Raw genomic sequence first — 21,291 nt, forward strand, 5'->3', positions numbered from 1 at the left:
CCTGGGACCAATTTGAAGCTGTGTTCAGCCTGTTGGAGGCTGCAAGAATGAATCAGGCATTGAGTGAGCCCAGGCCAGACCTGATTGCTGCCCTGTGGTCTGGACCTGCCCATGTGAAGACCCTGTTCTCATCCCACCAGTGTGATCTCAGCTCTTCTGAAATCAATCACCAACTCCAAACTTGCCTTGTTCATTCAGCACTTTAGGGGCTTCAGTTACTTGCCATTATTTAAAATGGTCCCCTCGTGCAGAACAAGATCACAGCTCCAAGAGGCTGGTTGTGAGCCTGAGTGAACATCCTCTGCACTGCCCTTCTTTCTGAAGCAGCCTCTACTAGTCAGCTTCCTGCAGCTGGGTGAGACTTCAGCCTCACAAGCCTTGGCTCCATGCTGCATAGCTCAACTGTGATGGAACTAGATGCTTGCAGGGGCAAGGAGGCCCGCCAGTGGAACAGATGCTGCCTGCCTGCAAAGTTCCTGGAAAGTCCACTCCTCAGCCCCGCAGACTCAGCTTCCACTTAGCTTCCTCAGAGATACTGACTGGCCCCCTTTACTCCACAGAGTAGAGGTTTTGCAGTGTACTAAACTGTCCCCTGCCTGCCGCTCCCAAGGGTATGGTCTATGATGGCAAGGACTCCCCTAGTCTATTCACCACTCTTTTGCCTTTATCTTGAAAGACACACCAAACAAGCAGATGTGGATTTTTCCCCAAAGGAATGCTTTATTAACAAATTGCCCATTGTTCATTTTATGAAGATACATCAGTGACCATTCCTGCAACCTGCCTTCTCACTACACCCCATCGACAGTTTTTACCCTAGAAAAAGAACACTAAGCAGTGCTTTTTTCTGGTTCCCGCATCCTGTTGTGTGTGGTGCAGTGCCACAAGGGTGTCTGAAGTGGCCAGGGCCTCTTGTTATCAAAGGACACACATCACATTCTACCAGACACTGAGCTGAGCAGCTCCCTCCCTTTCAGGGATGCACAGATGTGCATACAGCAGGCAAGGTCTCAATGCCCTGCCAAGAGCCACTAAGGCACACAGCTGCCCCTCCAGACCATGCCTCCTGACATGCAGGCTCCCAGTGTGAGAGAGGCTACTGGGGTGTGGCAGTTTAAAAATGGGAAAGAAATCTTTGTAGCTCCTGAGAAAAGGTGACAGTTTCAACTCATTCCAAAATTCCATCCCCAACTGCAGGGCTGGTTCTGCTTCCCATTCATCCTATGTGTAGTGAACAGGCAGACAGGGCTGTCTGCCAGTGCTATGCCGGCAGGCCAAGCCCAGGCAAGGCAGCACTGTGCAGGGCACACCTTATGCGAAGGGTGCTAAAGACAGGCTTTCTCTCTCGGTCCTGCCTGCCCCCAGAGGCCCGGAAGCCCTATGGGTCAGAGTAGGGGACCTACGAGAACTGCCAGTCTTTGAGAGAAGCAAGTTTTGCACACAGGGGAGAGGGTATTAGTGAATAAAACACACTAACAGTACAGGCAGGGTGTGACATAGGCCAAATGTAAGATTCTACACAGTGCTCAGAAACATTAACGAACCTCTTTTTATATATAAAAAGATTATAAACAAAGCATAAGGTGATGTAAGGCTTGAATTTCAGTTTGAGTCCAAAGAAATAACATTCTCTAAAGATGAGGCGAAAGCTGCTTTAACGAATTTTAATTTTTGAAAAGTTCACTGCATTTAAAAAATAGTGAATCTGCTTCTGTCAAAGCTAGGACATTAGTGTAACAATCAGGCAGCTGCTGACAATGTTTCCTTTCTGCGGTCTCAGGAAATGGACAGTTCTCTCATACAGTTCTCTCATTCGGCATCTCCACATAAAATGCAGCCAGGTAGTGTCCTGGGTGGTGTAATTCTTTCTGTGAGTCAGGGAAGGAGGAAGGGAACAGAAGATGCCACTTGTTTTAAACTCAGTATGCTTCTTCCCTCCGTCCTAGTGAGCTCACAAGATTCTCAAAGGGAGCGTGGGCTTTGGCTCAGCACCCTCTGGACCTTCCACACTGTCCATCTCCTGCGGCCCTGGCAAGGACAGCACAGCAATCTGCTGATCTACTGACTTCAGTGTAAACATCTATGCACAAGATTGCTCTCTAATCATGCGAAGGCAACAGCCACATCTGCGTGTGAACGGGCACCAATGTCCTCAAAACCGGCCGCTGGTTTGCCCTGGCTGGTGGCCCCATTGCTCAGCTGCAGTTATGATGAGGAGGGTGTGCTTGCTACAGGCGATGCTGCCACAGGCTTAGAAAGGTGCAGGTCCCGGCTGTGGCTGGTCACCACCCTCTGTTGGGGAAGGGAGGCTGGTACTGCCATTCTCTCTGCCACCCACAACCTTCGACTACAGAAGAGAAAAGATAAGAAAGGAAAACCTGAGGCAGCACACACACAAGGTAGGTCTAAGCCTATGCTCCACTTTCTACATAAGTTTATGCAACATGAACACTGCTCAACAATGAAAAGGAACAAGTCACTGGCCGGCAGCAGCCTGGGTGGGTCCCCAGGGCCTTATGTGGAATGAAGAGCCAATACTAAAAGGCTACCTGCTGTGTGGTTCCATTTATGTGAATTTTTGAAGTGATAAAATTAGAGATGGAGAACAGATTAGGGGTTGGCAAGACAGGGGCCAGAGAAAGTGAGCAGGGCTATAAGGGGCAGGAGGCAATCCTGATGGCATGGACACTATGGTCTTTGTGCGCTGGTCAAGATACTGCACCACAGTTCTACAAGACGTCCTTACGATGTCGTCAATGAAGCAAACCACATAAAAGGCACCAGGGAGCTGTCAGCACGACTTCCTACAATAACTGCGTCTATAATAACAAATAATGTGACAGGTCATACCCCATGCAGAGAACTAGACAGTCCAGGGACAATTACCTTTATGGTCCCCACTCGGTCTTCAAACGACTTGAAGGTGGCAGAGTTCCTTTAGAAAGAGAGGGAAGAGGTATTGGTGTCAAGAGCAGTTGGGTGCTGCCTTCCTCAATGTGAAGGGCCTCAGGGCTGGGCTGTTGTCCAGAAGGAACCCTGACAGCATCCCGAGCTCTCACTGCAAAACTGACACGACAGAAGGCAGGGCACCCTCTAGGAGTCCAGGCAGGGTCATTCTGGGGTTCCCCAGAACAGAACTGAGGGCAACATGCCCCACTACAGTGTCTGCCCAGATATCACAGAGCCCCTGTCATGGGTGGGGTGCCTGGCACATGCCTGCCCTGCTCGGAATGATACCCTTGGCTCTTCTGCACTGGGGTTACAGGAAGTTCAGGAGCCCTCCCGCACATCTCAGAGAAGACAAATGGGAGGAAAACCAATGACAGCTCTGGAACTACAGATGGGTGAGGAGCAGAAAAGAAAGCAAGCCAGCCCATCCCACTGGCCTTCACACAACCAGATCCCCCAAAAGAGTCTCCCTGACGAGGACGGACTCTGCTGAGTTGCAGGGCCTGGCTGAGCAGGTCAGGAGCAACAGATGGGGTGCAGGTGTTCTCTTGGGGCTCTGATGTGTGAGACCTAAAGAAAAAGCCCACTGCAGAGGGACCAGCTTCCATGTGCAGCCTCTCCACCTGCTGACTCCTGCTGACTCCATAGGGAGGAAGTGGGACGTTTAGGACGGGGGCCCAGTTTAACAAACGGTCTCCTCTAGTGGCCTCAGGATAAGAGCTTCAGTTCCATTAGCTCTTCCTCATTAGCCTAAAAGGGTCTTCCCTAGCCCTTGGCTGAAAGCAGGGGCGGGGGGGGGGGGGTTCCTAGATTTGGGGATATAGGAAATACAAGGTATGACTGGTGGGAACTGCCCCAACCCCCACCCAGAGACACCGAAGCTCTGAAGCGATAGAAGGCACACGTTACCTCATGGCCGGCATACTTATCGAGTGGCGGATGGAGTAGTTGCTGCTTGGAAGCATGGTGGAAGCAGAGAAGGAAGCAAAAGTTAGCACAGAGCACCAACCAGACTGGCAGGCACTTCCCAGCCTGGCTCACACAGAAACCAGCTTCACTAGGGCAGGAGAGGTCAGACCCCATTCCCAGAAGAGTTGGACTGAGCTGCTGGCCCCTTCCACACAACACCCAGAAGGAAAAACAACGCAAGGCTCCTCTCTCCCAGCTCCACAGGAGGTGCCCAAGGCCAGCCAGCAGTATGGCACTGCCAAAGGACAGCATTAAAAGCCAGTATTGTGCTCGGGAATCAACCCAGGGCCTCACGTGTGCTAGGTGAACACTCTACAACTCAGCTGCACCCCCAGCCCCTAGGCCTGGAGCTTATGAAAAACCTTTGATCCACCTGGCCTTCACAGACTCAGAGCAAGGAAAATGATCCTTGACAAGAGAGAAATATCCAGATCAAGTTAAGAAAAAATATTTAAAGCCACAAATTATTCTGGATTTGGTCCCAGACCTTCCAGTACCAGCTACAAGGAGTACCACAGTGTACAGTTTTGGTGTTGGCAAAAAGACACACTTTGTCAGCAAAGGGAGTAAGTAGTCCTAAGGAGCAGTATGTAAGGGCTCCAAGGTAACAAGTGAGACAAAACCCAGTCTGAGGGTACAGGACCTACATTTGCTAGACAGAGATAGAGCCAAAGGGCTGCCATCACCCTCCTACACAAAAGTGCTTCTTTTCAGGAATAAACTCAAGTGTGGATGCTGAGATGCAGTGCTTTGTGAGGCTGGGTCAGCCACTCACTGCCCAAGGAGCAGGCAGATGCAGCACACTCAGAAGCATTCAGAGGGGACAGAGATGCCAGGGAGGTCAGGGGAAAGAGTCCCTGGATGGGCCATGCTGCTGGCCGATACCCACACTGGAAAGGTGCGTCCATGACACCCACTCACCCACCTCCACCCGGTGCAGCTTCCCAGGCACCCCACCAGAGTCCACCTGCCCTGACTCAGAAAAGCCTTCCAAGGTGCTCAAGGTCAGTCTTACCTAAAGGAATGTGAGAACGGATGAGCCCTGAAAGGTGGCAGTAGGAGAAAAGAAGGCAGCATTAGACAAAGGAGGCAGTGCCACTGGAGAACCTCTGCAGCAGCCCCAGAGGCCAGGCAAGAGACAATGTGTAGAGGGGCACTTCATGACCACTCCTCCAGTGCTCATGCCAGCAGGACACATGGCCCCAGCCTGACTCCACAAGAGGCTCCTGAGAGGACCACCAGCAGCCATATGACCTATGCCTCTGCCTCCTGGCATGGCCACACGTACAAGAGGCGCCTGTGTCCACACCTGTTTGGGGGTTAAAGAAGAACAAAGACATGCCTGGAACACAAGTGCCCCATGAGCAGCACAAAGGTACGAAATGTTCTGCAAGCCAGCCAGGCTGAGCCAACACCCCACATCCACACGCGGCCTGTGTTCTTCAAAACTGAAAGGAAACAAGGAACACCTGTGGGACCGAGAACTTCTGCTCCAGGTCTATCATTACAGAGGCCAACCTGGAATCGTGTGCAAGGGCAGTTAGCTGATGGCATGGGGCAATGCAGCCAGTCTCTCCTCCATGGTACAGCCAGGTCCTCTACCTCTGTACTGCTGGAAGCCAAAAAGGTACACTCCCCACACAAGGAACCCATGGAAGAACATGTTCGCCATCCATAGGTGGACATGGAATCTGCTCCTCTTACCTGAGTTTCTCCAACCAGTAATGAGCCTGGCATAAACCATTCTCTGATTCAAATCCAGTTCCCCTCTTCCCCATCACCTCAGGTCCAGTGCACAACAGAGATCTCTTAGGCCACGGCCATTCTAGGACAGGCCATCATGGACATTGGAAGTTGTCTTAAAGGACTTGGAACCAAAGGTCAGAAAGGGCCTACAGGGGCCATGTACCCTAAACTTGTGCTTTCACCCTCCTGGGTCCAACTCTCATCCTCAGAAAGCCCTGAGATCTCAGCCTCAGTCTCTAAACAAGACTATTGGCCTCTGTCACTTAACGAGATGATGGGGATCCACCAGGGCCGTAAAGGTCAGAATTCACACCACTACAAACTCCAAAAGAAGTGTACCCAAGGAAGACACAATAGTAAACAGGATACCCTTTAAGCACCTTGAATACAAATAACCAACTGCAGAAAGTTGGGTGCTCTGAATGTCTTGAGGTCCCTGCTCACCCTGGCTGGCCCCAAAAGGCCAGAGTAGTGCGATTAGGCACTCTCAGAGCTATACCTGCACACTACAAGGACCCTGCTCATAGACCACCACCAGTAAGGCTGCACACCATGGGGTCAGTGGCAGACTTCTTTCTCAGGAAGAGCACAGAGGACATCAAAGAAGGAGCAGCAGAGAAGTGAGATGGTATCCTGTGCTTCCACAAGAAGGTAGGCCAGATGAAGAAGAGTGAGGGTTGGCTGGCTCATAGCCACTGCCAAAAGCATCAGGGCTCAACTCTTCCATTAAACTTCCATCCAGGACACACTGAACAAAGGAAGGGAGGATCAGAATGGCCAGCAGCCCAGAGAGAGTAAGAATGCTTCTCACAGATATGAGGCTCAGCACAGCAGATACTTCAGCTCCTTAGAAAGGTTCTGTGGTAAGATGGGCATTTTTAGGAAGGTACAGGCAGCAGCTCTCCACTGTGGCACTGGGACAGCCCTGCCATACCTCCATGGAGCAAGGCCAGGTCATTAGCACTATGTGACCATCAACTGTCACCGACCTATCACCAAGCAGCTCAGGTGCCTTACAAGGCAACCCAGCAAACAGCAGCTTCATGTTCCAACAGACCTTCCTCACCGTCAGTTCAGAGCCCTTCCTGGGTCCAGCTCGGCTGTGGTGGGCAGGGCTGCACGCAGGGACCCCAGCACTACATGAGACCATGATTAAAGCCTCAATGTGGAGGTGGATGCTCCAGGGGAGACACTGCATAGTACTCATGCAGCTGCTGCTAAGCTAGACTTTTTTTTTTTTTTTTTTTTTTTTTGGGTACTGGGACTGAACCCAAGGGTGCTTTGCTACTGAGCTACAACTGCAACCTTTTTTAATTTTTTTTTTGAGAAACAGTCTCACCACATTGCTGAGGCTGGGATTAGAGGTGTGAGCCACCACACCTGGCTCCAAGGTTAGAAACATGTAAATACTAAAAGTTGAGGCAGTAGATTACCTCAAACAAAAAAGATGAATGCAACTTCTGGGCAGAAGCCATTCCTTCTGGTCGGCTAGATGGTTCCCCGGGTATGCCGATATCTGTCGTCACCTCCAATTCAGTCAGGGCAAAGTGCTGATGCCAAAGAGCCCCCACTTGGGGATGGGATTGTGGCTTAGTGGTAGAGCGCTCACCTGGCATACATGAGGCCCTGGGTTCGATCCTCAGAACAACATAAAAATAAAGGTACTGTGTCCACCTATAACTTAAAAAAAAAAAAAAAAAAAAAAGGCAGGAGGCAGGACATTCTCAGCCTAAGGCAGGAGGAAAGCTGCCAGCCCAAGTGGAAACAGGCCAGAACAGTGAGGCCAGGCATTCTAAGCCACACCTGCATCCCCACCACAGGGACCCTGACCACTGCTTTCATCTGAGTCCCATGGGGGCTCAAGAAGGGAAGGGGTGAGGGGACAACAGCACACTCAGAATGCTCAGCCACCAGATTCTTGACCAGAAGTCACCTTTGGCAGGGCTGGAGTGAGATCAGCAACAGAGCCTACTTAGCATGCTCAACACCCTGGGTTCCATTCCTAGCACCACAAAAGAGAGAAGGAAAGAAGAGGGACAGAAATCTGACAGGATCAGAGCTGCTGGGGATACCGGGAGGTAGGCTCTGCGATTCAGAAGTGAGGGGACTGGTCCTGAGCACAGGTAACAGGGCAGGGCAGGTGGCCCCCAGTGACAGGCCCAGGATGCTGTGAGCATGAGACCTACAGCTCTCACACCCCACAAGGAAGGACTGCACAGGCACAGCTAGGAGGCAGCATGCCAGGCTGCAGGGCCTAGTCCTCAACAGCATGCCATGTACCAGAGCAGCCCAGGACAAGGAACTCAAGGCAAGTGTACACAGGCTGGCATGCTGAGCCCCTCACTCCCTAGCCCCTGTCCTGCTTGCTGAAGCACCTCGATGGCCACAAGGTTCCCACTGGCTCTGAGAGAGAACACTAGAGGTGGGGTCTTCTGGTCCCTGACTGCACTCTCTGAACCCTGGCCCAGGTAGACACCTAAGCAAACATCAGACTGAAAGCCAATCCCAGAAACAGCTTGTGGTCTGCCCAGACTGACACCCCATCAGGAACCTGGTCCCAGCTCCCATCACTGCCTCTCAATAGAGTTCTAGAGAGAAAAGCCCTCCCCATCAGTCCCAAGTGTCAGAGGCTGTCAATGGACTAGTGTCTATCCCTCTCTTGAAGAAAACAGAAATGGTCAAGGCAGACTATAGGAGGCAGAGGAACACCCCAAAGGGCCACATGCAGAACAGCCCAGGCTGGCAAGGTCACTCCCAGGCTTTGGGTCTAAGCCCTGGCTTGAGGCAGGGTTCCTGCAGAGCCTCTTCTTACTCCTCACCCCACTGACCAGGCCTTGGGGATCTCACCTCATGTCTCCAAGCTTCCTGCTGATGGCAGAGCCCATGGTGGACAGGGCAGCAGATGTCTTCTGTCCTGCCTGTGAGAGGGTTTCCTGGGTCTTCTTGTAGCTAGGAAAAAGACACACCAGTTAGATTAACCAAACAGCATGGACGGTCACAACCCATCACCAAGTAAACGAAGCACCAGGAGAGTCCCTGAGGGAAAGATGGGGAGGAGTGTGGCAGTGGCAGGCAGTGCTGGGGTGCTATGGAAGGCAGCACCTGGCTTTCTCCCTCACTCAAGTCTCACTTCCAACACTCAGAGCTGCAACCTCCACCTTGTGAGAAGACTTCACCTTACAATTCAACTTCCCCTGCACTGCACCTGACACTTAGCCACTCTCCTTTCTTCTCATGGCACCTCTGACTGCTTAAAAATGACACCTGCCTGCTGCAGAGAAAACAGGTTCCAGAAGCCCTGGGTCTACTGTACACCTGGGCAAGCCAGAGCAGAAGCCAGGAAAGTCCCTAGCTCTCTGCCCAAACAGGCAAATGCAGGCCCAGAGCTTCCCCTTCTTCTTCTCATGAGACAGCCCTCTGAGGGAAGAAAATGAAAGCTTAGGGCACCCACTGGGTGGGGGGCCAGCATCCACAGTGCAGACTAGCACTTGTGCAGCGACCTCTAGACAGAGGAGCCCAAAGCAAAGACCTCCTCTCTGATCCCCCTTAGCCCCTTCCGGCATCCACCCACACAAGGGCACATTACACTGAGACCTCTGGCATCAGCATCAGCAGGAAGAGTGCAGGGTAGGCAGGCAGGATGCTGAGGCTGCAGGGATGGCAGGGACACAGGTCCACTGTGAAAGCCAACACCAGAGGCTGCTGGCTCTGGTCCAGCTGCCCCCACAAAAAACATGAAGCTTCTAGCATGACAGAATCTGCTGTCAGACTCAACCAAAGCCTTAGGGACCACAGCTTACTGTGGCAGCTGGGAAATGAGGCTGAATCAAGGTTAGGTGAGGCTCTCAAGGCTGATAGTGTTACTGGGCCTATGTGAGGAGAGTCCTCTGGGAAACCTGGCTAAGCCTGAGGGAGAAATGACTGAGACCAGTCATATAGGAAGGTTCGAGTTCCTCTTGTCTCCATCAGTGTCACCAGGTTACAGGAGGCACCAGCAATGACCTTCTGAGCTCTTCCTCCCACATCCTTCCCCACTCCCTGTAGACTGCTATGAAGGCATCAGCTGCCCTCCCTTACCTTCCCAACAACTGCCACCCAGCAGGCTCAGGAGACCACAAACCAGGGCAGGGGCAGGTCTGGCAGCAAGCTGTGTGTGCAGCCCCAAAGACCAGCACTGCAGCCTCCTGAACCAGGCTGGCAGTCCCTGCTAGAGTCCACTCAAGGCCCAGCCACCTGAACCCTCTCCTGCCAAAGTAAGGGAAGCAAGACTCTTACAAGCCACAAGTGCAGCTGAAACAGGAACAAGGCAACCACGGGCTGGCAACTTACAGATTCAGAACACATTGCCCTCACTTTTCCCTGAAAAACGAAATACATAAAATCATGTCAACAATCTGTGGTCTATGGAGTAAAACAGTCAAAAGCAGAGGATTTGAAAAAAAGAACGTGAAGTTGTGGGTGTGACTCAGTGGCAGAGCAGCTGCCCAGAAGGCTTGAAGCCCTGGGTTTGATCCCCAGCACCAGAAGAAAACAAAAATCCTTACAGAATCTCTATTTGTGCCCAAAGGGTGAAGCTGCACAAACAGAATGGACAGAAAACGAGCACCTGCATCCAGAACTACCCAGGGCACAAAGGGTCCAGAGGCAAGGCAGGGAGCTGGTGAGCAACACCACATGAGGAGCCACTGGTCGCACAGTACTATGAGCCAGGCTAACACCAAGGGGGGCTCCCTAGCCCTCAGTGCTTCTGGGTGTGAAATGGGACACAGAGAAGTAGAAGCCTCAGGGCCAGGATGCAGCTGCCCGCACAGGTCTTGGCCACCACCAGTGGGCTCCAACACTGCACTTCTGGTCTCTGCACTCCCAGCTGAGACGGCAGGGTCTCCACCTCTTCCAGAGGTTCCAGTGCCACAGGCCCATCAGGGGCCTCCAACACTCCCTAGAGACCTGGGAGGTTGGCTGTCATCACCACCTAACAAGATGGAGGCTGAGCCCAAGAGGTTGAAGAGCATAGCTGGACAACTTGCTCAGCGGAGCCACTCCAGTCGGCTCCTCTCTGGGAGTTACTTAGACCTTTAGAGAGTAGAGCCCAGGGTGTGTCCGTTGGCAAGTATGGAGATCTGGTGGATGTCCTTTTCCAGTCCTTTCTCCTGAGTCTCCCTTTTGGGGCTGCCCCAGCCTTACTCAGGCCAACCAGAGGATACCAGCTCCCTGGCCATAGCAACCAGTCCAATGAGACTCATACCTGGGCCACCTTGTTGTTGGGCAGCAAAAATGGGAGCAGGGGCTTCTCTGTCAGGAGAGTCCTCGCAGCTCCCCCTTTGGCCAATACTTTTTAGCATTCTGTCTGCTTTCTGTCACCTGTAGCCCAAAGAACTCAAAGTGGACCAACTAGTAACTGATGGTGTGGTCTGCTCCTAGCATCAGGTTTTTAGCTACATCAACCTATAAAAGGAACCTAACAAAATGATAGTTTCGTAACCACAGAATTTGGCTACGTCCATATACAGAAATGGCCAGTCAAAAGAGAAAGGCTCTGGCGGCAGCACGAGCTACATAAGCCAGCCAGCTAAGCCCAGAGGTACAGACACTCACATGCTCAGCCACAGTCCCGCTCCATTCCTCCAGGGTGCTGTTGGCTAAAAGAACCTGTTATACACACATGGGTCAGGAAAGCCATGCAGCACATTTCCATAGCCTTCTCCTGAAAAAGCTCCGAGCAGCTGAGTGCTGTCAACAACTCATCTCCTGCATTTGGCTACGTCCATATACAGAAATGGCCAGTCAAAAGAGAAAGGCTCTGGTGGCATGATCACAATAGACACCCAAAAGGCAGACACAGGAGAGCCAACATCATCACCCCCCACCCAGAGATGCACCATCCTGGACTGTATGTAGAGAAAGGCCCCTGGTTCCAGAAGCATAACTGTGACAACTCTTCCACCAACAGAATCGGGGCAGGACTCCAGAGGAACAGGCTCTACCAGGGTAGACCTTGGAAAGAGATCTTCAACCTCTGAGCCACAGATCTCTCTCAGAGGGTCAGAAGTCTACATGTCCTAAACCTTTTTTGATTTCTGCAATTCTGGAGACGGAACCCAGGGCATCACATATGTTAGGCAAATGCTCCTCCACCAAGCTACATCCCAGTCCTTTTTTGAGACAAGGGTTCACAGAGCTGCCCAAGGTAGCCTGGAACTTCCAATCCTCCTGACTCAAGCCCTGAGTAGGTGGGATTACCATGCCTGGCTCTCGTGAGCTCTTTGAGAATTATTTGAGATAGTCTCCCAGTAGCTCTTTGTCGGGTAGCTGTAAACACACAATAGGACTGAAGTCTCTCAAGACTACCTTTGGGCTGAGTCTGCATTGTGAGCCTGTCCACACACTCTGACCCACAGATGACAGGCTGTCTCTTCCCCAGGGACATTTGCTCCCAGCAAAGTCACTGACTAGTGCAGCAAAAACAGCCCACAGGTGCTCCTGGAATACCTTGGGTAATATCTGGCTGTTGAAACAAAGCACACAAACTGCCAGAGCTTCCTGGAATCTGGTTCCCATGAGATACCAGACAGCAAAGGTCCCCAAGGACCTTTGAGGCCAGCTCAGCAGCAACATTTTCACCCAGTTCAAATGTGGAAGGACCTTGTGCCTGCATTTTTTTTTTTTTTTTTACTTTTTTTTATTTTTAGTTGTCAATGGACCTTTATTTTATTTGTTTATTTACATGTGGTGCTGATAATCAAACATGCTAAGCAAGTGCTCTACCACTGAGCCACAACCCCAGCCCCTTGGTGCCTGCATTTTACAGCAATCATGAAAGCACGTCTTCCCAAACAGGTGACAGAAAGGTCCCACAAAGAGATGTCTGAGCCAGGTGTGGTGGCACCAGCCTATAATCCCAGTGACTCAGGAGGCTGAGGCAGAAAGTTTTCAAGTTCAAGGTCAGCCTCAGCAATTTAGCAGACCTTGCTTCAAAATTTCAAAACTGGGGCAAGACTCAATGGTTAAGCACCTGTTGGTTCAATCCCTGGTATAAAACAAACAAACAAAAACACCACACACAAAAGAGATGTCTAAATATCCTCTACCCAATTCAAAGACATTACAATCAGACATTACTGATCAGATAAATGACATGCTAGTATTTAGATTAACAATCAAAACAGCAGAAGTAACTGAACAACAGCTCTGATAAGACAAAGCTATCCATGTGCAATTCACCCTCCCTCAACATGCTGTGTAACTGACAGAGTGGCACCTCTCAGACCATAGGACGTCTTTGTGACCCCACACAGCTCACCCTACCACTCACGCAAGAGCCCCTCAGTACAAATAAAGTTATAAGATCCCAACAACTGGAGCTTAGTCTGAGGGGGAAGGAAAGAGAACAAACAAGAATCCACCACCAGCAAAAGCACAGCAGATGGTCCCTGCTGAAAGCCAGGAGCACCTGCCCCACTCAGGCCCCTCATCTAAGGCAGAGAAGCTTTAAAGTGATCCAGTGGCTGAATAAATTTCTTTCAGCTGCTATGCCCTGTCCATAGGGAGTTCAAAGGACAGTTTTATTTGTATTTGAGATAATAAAAATAGCCAGCATATGCTAAAATGCAGTTGGTGCCAAACGTGCACAGCTTCCCCACCCCAGGGAGTCAAGAGGAGGAGGAGCAGAGGAAAGAGCTGGTGGCACAGGCACTCACAGATCAGACTGGGTCACTTTCTCATTCCACTCTCCAAGTTTCTCAGAAGTTCTCACATAGCTAAAAACAGAAAGTCTGTGGTGAATATTTAGGATGACTTTAATTCAGTCTTTGAATTGCTGGTTAAACTCCAGGGAAGACAGAAGGACTAGCTGGCAGGAGCACCTGCCCTACAGCCTTCCTAGGACAGCCCAAGGCCAGCTGAGGCACTGGAAGAGCAGAGCTGACCACTCATCTTCCACCACCAAGGTGGCCTTGTTCTTTTATTGAAAGGCTTCCAGAGGCAGCACCACTCTAGGGAAGTGGGCGAGCACAGCTCTGAGACCCAGAATGCTCTGACAGCCACAGTTCGGGACTCAAGACTTACAATGTTCTAAGGCAGGAGTGTTGCACTTCCACAGATGAGGCTTGGGAAATACAACTTGATCTGTCTTGTGTGACACAGCTTTCAGAAACATTCCATCTCCAAAGATATGCTGTGTCAGAGGAGCCATGGGGCCAGGGCCATGACAGTAGACAGCAATTTCCAAATTCAGAAAGCTGAGGACAGGTGTTCATGTCAGCAGACCTAGAAAAGTCACTCTCATGGAGGACTTAACAGGTGATCTCTCCAATATGGACCCTGAAACACCTTCCTCTTGCCAACTTCTACTTGGGCAACTAGCATGTCCATCTAACTTTTGGAACACATACACTCTACATTCTAAGGAAGACAGGGATGTTCCTGACTCAAAGCCTGTCTAGCTGTTCCCAAGCAGACTTGTTCAATCCCTGTGGCTGAAGGGATCTGGTCTCTAAGTACTCACATTCTCCATCTGCATAGCAGAGGCACTCTCTCCAACCAGCAGGGCATGCCCCCCAGCAAGGTACCTACGCATGAGAGACCTGCACATCGTGCCAGCTCCTGGACAGGTTCTGCTTCAGCCCCCCTAAGGTGGAGAGGCCCAGCCTCCTCTTCAGCTCTCCACAGTGCCTCTCCTTGGCTGCCAGGACCTGGCGTAGAGTGACAATTTCTTCTTCCACCTGCAAAGCATGCAGTTGATATGATGGGCTGTGGTTACTTCAGGAAGTGACCAACATCCTCATCCATGCTGCAATAAAGTTTCTCAGAATTTTGTAACAATTTTCTGCTTATAAAAACAAAACCCATTTTAGGACTAGCATCTACAGCAGCATTGTTTTATCTAACCAAGCTCCCCAACTTCTGGTGAGGCTGTCAATCACGGTCCCACTGAAGCAGTGAGGGTTTTCTCAGGGTGGCCAGATGAGGCCTGTCAGAGCTCTTCCCAAGGAATGGGCATATGCATTAGAGAGAAGCCCCTTCTCCCACTGAGCTCTGGGTCTCAGTGTGGACACAGAAGCTCTTTCCATGGGGGAATCCCCTATGCAGTGAAAAAGAAGCAGAGCTGAAAGATAGAAGGACAGAGACCCAGTTGACAGAAAAACAGTCCTATGACAACATCCGTGTTTCTGAGGCCAGCTCCAGACCTTGGCAAAAGTCAGTCACACAAACTGGGCACCATGACACACACCTGTAATCCCAGCAGCTCCAGAGGCTGAGGCAGAAGGATTGCAAAGTAAGAGCCAGTTTCAGCAACTCAGCGAGACCTTGAACAACTCAGCAAGACCCTGTCTTTAAAGTGCCCTGTGGGGGCTAGGAGATAGCTCACTTGGTAGAGTGCTCGCCTTGCAAGTACAAGGCCCTGGGTTCAATCCCCAGCACCGCAGAATGAATGAATGAATGAATAAATAAATAAATAAATAAATAAATAAATAAATAAAAATAAAGTGCCCTGGGTTCAATCCCTGGTACCAAAAAGCCAGTTTATACAATGTAAATGTAAATTCTCTTGTGTGCTTAAGGCAGTTTTGAGTTGACTAACAGAAAGATTCCTCATATTAAGGATTTGAATTTTCTCAGGTCTTAAATTTAAAAATGAAAGATTCTGAAGTAAGCATCCTTTGAAGCCAGTTTCTGTATAATGAGTCATTCTAAAACATTTCCTTTCAGTCAAGCATGGTGGGCACTCCTGTAGCCCCTGCTGCTTGGGAGGCTGAGGCAGGTAGATCACTTGAGCCCAAGAGTTTGGGACCAGCCTGGGCAGCACAGTAATACCCTGTCCAAAAAAACAAAACAAAACAAAATCCTTTCCTATAAAAATGACTGTTTATATTAAGACAGTTAAAAAGGGGCAAGGGGGTGGTGGCCTGGGATTGTAGCTCAGTAACAGTGCCTAGCATGTGTGAAGCACTGGGTTCAATACTCGGTACCACATAAAAATAAATAAATAAAATAAAGGTACTGTGTCCATCTATGACTAAAAAAAAATTTTTTTTTTTTTGCGGTGCTGGGGATCGAACCCAGGGCCTTGCAAGCACTTTACCGACTGAGCTATCTCCCCAGCCCCTAAAAAAAAAATTTTTAAATAAATAAATAAATATTTTAAAAATGGGGCTGGGATTGTGGCTCAGTGGTACAGCACTTGCCTGGCATGTGTGAGGCCCTGGGTTCAATCCTCAGCATCACATAAAAATAAATAAAATAAAGGCATTCTGTCCATCTACCAAAAAAAAAAAAAAAAAAAAAAGGCAATGACAAGGGCATGTAGTCTAATTGTCTTGGGGAGCATGCAAATTATATTAAATTTTTTTTTTTTTTTTTTTTTTTAAGAAAGACAGCATTCCTTTGTTGTTGTAGATGGACACGGTACCTTTATTTATTTATTTTATATGGTGCTGAGGATTGAACCCAGTGCCTCACACGTTAGGCAAGCGCTCTATACTGCGCTATGACGCCTGCCCCTGAAATTTATAAATGACACAAAACCTCTTCATCTTGCAATTCAATTCTGAAAAAGACTTTGGTGACTTCAGTTTCTAAACCAACACATTCTGAAATAAAATCAAAGTCTCCTTAAAGCCCACAGTATTTTTCCCTCATTCTCCTTTCAATCCAAAGATAGCTGTATGATGTCCTCTTGGTCTCAAAGCTGGTTGCAAGACTCAACTCAATCTGCTCAGACTTCAGCCTGGGCCTAGAACACTCAGGACAGAGCTGGCCTCTGAAGACAGAGCAGACGCCTACAGAGAGAGTAGAAGCAGACAGGGAGGGCTCTGAAGCATGACAGAAGATCACAGCAGAGTCTGGAGGCCTACAGAGCTCCAAACTCAGTCCATATGGGCACTAAGGTTAGATATTTAGCATTAAACTCTGCATCATGGGTTGAAATTAAACTCTTGGCAGTTGGTTTAAAAAAAAATAATGCTTGGAGGCTTTTGTCCTTAATTCCTATGTTACTTAAAGAGACTCTCGCCTTTTAAAAAAAACCAACCAATGCTCATTTTATTAAACAAAGTACCTTCAAAAAAAAAAAAAAATAGGCATATAGACTCATAAGGTCTTAAAAACAACTGTCAAAGCCAGGCACGGTGACCATGCCCTATTCCCGCTACTCAGGAGGCAGAAGCAGGAGGATGGCAAGTTTGAGGCCAGCCTCAGCAACTTAGAGACTCTGTCTCAAAATAAAAAATAAAAAAAAGGGCTAGAGATGTGGTGATGTTAAACACCCCCAGGTTTAATCCCTCGTACAAAAAAAAAAAAAGGTCCAGGCCAGCCTAGGCAAATTATGAGAGCTTATCTCAAAATAAAAAATAAGAAAGGGTTATGGCTCAGTGGGTGGTAAATCCCCAGTAAACCACTGCTCCCCCCAAAAAAAGGGGAAAAAAATGTTAAGTGTTAACTCCAACAGAGAAAATCCCAGCAGACCACATGCTCAGAGAGGTCAACCCTGAGTGGATAATCTCCTGGAACACCTACTCAGTGCCAGGCAGAGGCAAGTGAGATCGGGGACTGGGCACATAAGAGACAAACATGTAAAGGGCGGGAACATGTGAGTTGGTGAACCCCCAGGGCAATTCCTCTAGAGTATAAGGCAGTGCTCTGGCCCTTCACTAACCCAAGAGAACCTGGATTCATGATCACCCCAGGACAGAGGCCGAGTCACAGCACCTTAGCAAGCTCAGCCCTCAGCTCCTCCTCCTCAGCCTCCGTCAGACCCTCAACAGCAGGAGTCCGGGCAGTCACACCTGGGTCGACAGGGACATCAGTCATGAAGTCAGACAGCAGACCTTTGTTAGGAGAATTCAGGTTGATATCTGCCACGACAAAATGGGGTCAGAAAGTGTCAAGTAACTGGGAGGTAAATAGGATAGAGGTCTCCACCAGGAAAGAATCAAGAGTGATGGGACAGGTGACAGGGAGAGGGAAGGAGACTAGCAATGCCTCTCTGTGAAAGGCCTGTAAAACAGCCTGGGCATCAGATGGAGGGCAGCTACCTCTCAGGCTACCTGAGATGCAACCTCAATACCACCTTTGCTGCTAGAGCACAAGAAAAGCTGGGCAAGGGAGCCAAACCCTAACCCTGGTTTCCCTGTAAGAATACTACCTTCCAGGCAGGAAATCCTGGTTAGAAAGAAAGTGGCTAAATCTAATAGACTTCATATTTTAGAGCAAAGGAATTTAACATGGCCATAAACATACAAGCATTACCTTCCACTCAGATGTCTGCCAGGGACATGCTAAAATTACAAGGAACATGTGCTAGTTATCCAGTAACCACAAGAAGTCAGTAAAACAAAAAAACACTTTTAATACCATTCTTGAACCCCATCCCATAGCCAGACACCAGCACATGCAGAGATGGAAATGGGCATACTGCCTCCCACGCCTCTGCCACACTGGATCACGTTCAAATTCCTGTAGTCACTATTTTTTTCTTCACATTAAGTGAATCTTCCTGTCTTCACTAAAGGCCCAAAAGATTTAACATAGGGAAAAATATTACTTGAGCCAGGCACGATGGCGTACGTCTGTAATCCCAGAGTCTCAGGAGGCTAAGGCAGCAGGATCCCAAGTTCAAAGCCAGTCTCAGCAACTTAGCGAACCACTAAGCAACTCAGTGAGACCCTGTCTCTAAATAAAATACAAAAAAAGGGCTGGGAATGTGGTTCAGTGGTTAGGTGCCCTGAGTTCAATCCCTGGTACCAAAAACAAACAAACAAACAAATTACTTCAGTTCTCTCCAACTACAAACATATGACTTATTGCTTCGTACCTTTATACAATCAACATTGAAACATCTTCCCTCTTAACCAGCACTTTATGTGAACAAACAGGCTTACAATGATATGTATTATGTTCCAATTAAAATAAAGGCATAAAAATTGGAAAGGAAAAGTGTCTTTAATCACAGTAAAGTTTGTCAACTGTACAAATTCTAAAGAGAGTCTACTAAAAATGAACTGAATGCACTAAAACCAAAGATGCCATATTTACAAGCAGTAGGCTGTTGGACACCTTGGCTCATGCCTGTAATCCCAGCAGCTCAGGAGGCTGAGGCAGGAGAATTGAGAATTCAAAGTTAGCCTCAGCAACTCAGCAAGACCCTGTTTCAAAATAAAATATAAAAAGGACTGCAGGGGTTAGGGTTAGGGTTGTGCTCAGTGGTAGAGCACTTGCCTAGCAAGTGTGAGGCACGGGGTTCAATTCTCAGTACTACATAAAATAAATAAGGGCATTGTGTCCATCTACAACTAAAAATTTTTAAACAGTCATTAAAAGGGGGCTGGGGGGCTTGGGGGCTAGGGATGTGGCTCAGTGGTTAAGCACCCCTGGATTCAATCCCTGGTACCAAAAAGTAAAAGGAACTGGCTGCATCTTATCCTCTTCACACGTCCCACAATGTTGAAGCTGTACACTTTCCTGGTACTCAACAAATGCTTATTAAATAAAACAGCTATTTCTTTTATCAACTGACTCTAATTTTTAACTGAAATCAACCTACATAATTTTACTTCATCACTCAATGGGTTGAGCCTACTCAAGTTCAGTAAGAACCTTAAAATTACTACAAGTTTTCTCCCATATTTTAAGAAATAAATGAAGGGGCTGGGGTTGTGGCTCAGTGGTAGCCTGGCACGAATGAGGCCCTGGGTTTGATTCTCAGCACCACATAAAAATAAAATAAAGGTATTGTGTCCACCTACAACTAAAAAATATAGTTTAAAAAAAAGAAATAAATGAAGGCATTTTCAATAGTTTTTCCCCTATAAAGCTAAAACTGGATCCTATGGAAATCACCCCAGATAGAAACTAAGACACCAAACTCATCACTTACTGATTTACAGAAGGGATTAAGGTCAGGAAAATATCTTATCAATGGTACTACAGAACATAAGTGTGGGGCTGGTGCCATAGGTAAAACTAGTGAGCTAAAGCCTCCACCCATAGGTGAGTCTCGATTCTCTATGACTATACTCATCTATAAAATGAGGGTAATGCAAGGACCAATCTCAAAAGGTTACTCTGTAATAGTAAAAAAATCACCTGAAAAACACGTTCAGGATGGTGTCTGGCACATCATAAATGCTCAGTTTTCTGAGCATTTCATTTCATTTAGGAGACTCTAATGGCTGTGATACTACCTCAATTTGAGATGCAAGTAAAACAATAAAGTCTTCTGAATTTATCAGAACTGGAGACTCTAGACTCAACCATTTTGTATATAGCCACTAAAAGTAGAAAAACTTCCAAGATGTATTAGAACCCAGGAATTCCAATGATTAATGAATATGCTGGTACAGGGCAAACATTAAGAAAGCTTCCTGAACTTATCAAAGTAGTTATGTCTATGCAGAAATTCAGCATCCCATTTCTAGAGCTCCAGAGTGAGAGGCATATTTGTACCACCTTCTCTAGATTTTAATCTCCTGGGCAAAGGCACACAACTGTAACTCTAGCGACTCTGGAGGCTGCAGCAGGAGGATCTCAAGTTGGAGACCAGCCTGGAATATTAGCAAGGTCCTAAGCTACTTAGTGACACCCTATCTCAAAATAAAAAATACAAAGGACTGGGAATGTAGCTCAGTGTTAAACCGTCCATGGGTTCAATTCCCGGTACCAAAACAAAAAAGACTCCCATTTCCTGGGCCTATTCCACACCCCACAGTAGCCACCTCATCCTGGTCTGGGCGTCGGTTCTGGAAACAGGCCTGGCGTGCTGGGTGTGCCCCTGACTCACTCCAATCTTCTTCCCAGAAGGCAACCCTAAGGCAGCCAGGCAGCGTTGCCACCCAAGGGGCGCGGCGCTCAGCACTGGAACGGGCTCCCCGCTCTTGCACGCCAGGAGTCGCCCACGACGCTTGGGCCCGGGTCCAGAGCCAGAGAGTATCCCCAAAAGCCCTGCGCAGGGACAGGGGCGGACAGGGCGCACAAGGGCAGGGAGTGAATGGTGCCGCGGGAGCTGCCTGGAACGAGAAAGCCCAACTGAGAAGCGGGGACGCCGGTCCTAGAGCGGTCCCGGGGAGGCCCGCAGCGCCGCTGGAGAGAAGCAGAAGATGCACGCGATCGTCGCGAGCTTGGAGGTCAGGGGCCCGCAAGGGAGGCGGGGCCGCGGCACTGTCCCGCAGAGGCTGAGGCGGTGGAAGGGCCGCAGCGGCCCAGAAGTGGGCCCTGGGAGGGGCGGGAGGCGGGGCGGCCCGGGCCCGGGTACCTTGGCCGGCGGAGTCCATGTTCATGCGGCAGCCGGGCGGCAGCTGGCGTCCCGGCCGGGGTCACCGGCGCTAAAGGAACCAAGGGGCGGCACCGGGAGCTGCCCGCCGAGCACTAGCGAGTCAGCGGAACCGTCCGCCCGCCGCCGCAGCACGTAATCAGCGACGCGCCGACCCACTTCCGCCTGTGTGCGGGCTGGGCTTTCGTCCCGCCCCCATGGCCGACGTCCAATGAGAGTGGTGTTTGGCCCCGTCTTGGTTTGCCCGTGCCGCCCTGATAGGCCGAAGCTGCAGGCAAAGCCGGAAGTGGGCCTGGGGGCATCCTGTCCTGGTTGGCTCCACCAGCGAGTCTCACGGGTAGAACGACTGGAGGAGCAGGAGC

General features: G+C 49.4%; 1 protein-coding gene across 13 annotated transcripts; it reads right to left on the bottom strand.

The window, feature by feature from the left end:
* Window positions 1-696: 696 nt before the first annotated feature.
* Window positions 697-21,079, bottom strand: Tpd52l2 (TPD52 like 2). Of its 13 annotated transcripts, none has more exons than XM_047538596.1 (9): window positions 20,912-21,079; window positions 17,371-17,447; window positions 14,236-14,384; window positions 13,362-13,421; window positions 8,512-8,613; window positions 4,934-4,960; window positions 3,859-3,903; window positions 2,887-2,935; window positions 697-2,347 (listed from the first exon to the last, which is right to left on the bottom strand). In XM_047538596.1, exons 1-9 carry the CDS (start codon window positions 20,934-20,936, stop codon window positions 2,252-2,254), a joined length of 630 nt encoding a protein of 209 aa, XP_047394552.1. In that variant the 5' UTR covers window positions 20,937-21,079; the 3' UTR covers window positions 697-2,251. The 13 variants fall into 13 exon arrangements, with proteins under 13 accessions (XP_047394552.1, XP_047394547.1, XP_047394546.1 ...); XM_047538591.1 differs by having other exon boundaries at window positions 3,859-3,900; window positions 17,371-17,516; window positions 20,912-21,078; XM_047538590.1 differs by having other exon boundaries at window positions 17,371-17,516; window positions 20,912-21,078.
* Window positions 21,080-21,291: the final 212 nt, after the last annotated feature.

This window comes from Sciurus carolinensis, chromosome 2 (assembly GCF_902686445.1).
Source record: "Sciurus carolinensis chromosome 2, mSciCar1.2, whole genome shotgun sequence".
NCBI lineage: Eukaryota > Metazoa > Chordata > Mammalia > Rodentia > Sciuridae > Sciurus > Sciurus carolinensis.

What these genes read in the sequence shown, in the direction of transcription:
- Tpd52l2 (XM_047538590.1), bottom strand. Translation starts at nt 20,936, where the DNA reads ATGAACATGGACTCCGCCGGCCAAG. An exon ending in AGGAAGCTTGGAGACATGAG is followed by an intron (nt 4,961 to 8,511) that starts GTGAGATCCCCA and finishes GCCACCTTTCAG; the next exon opens with GGCTCATCCGTTCTCACATT. An exon ending in ATAAGTATGCCGGCCATGAG is followed by an intron (nt 2,936 to 3,858) that starts GTAACGTGTGCC and finishes CTCTTTCTAAAG; the next exon opens with GAACTCTGCCACCTTCAAGT.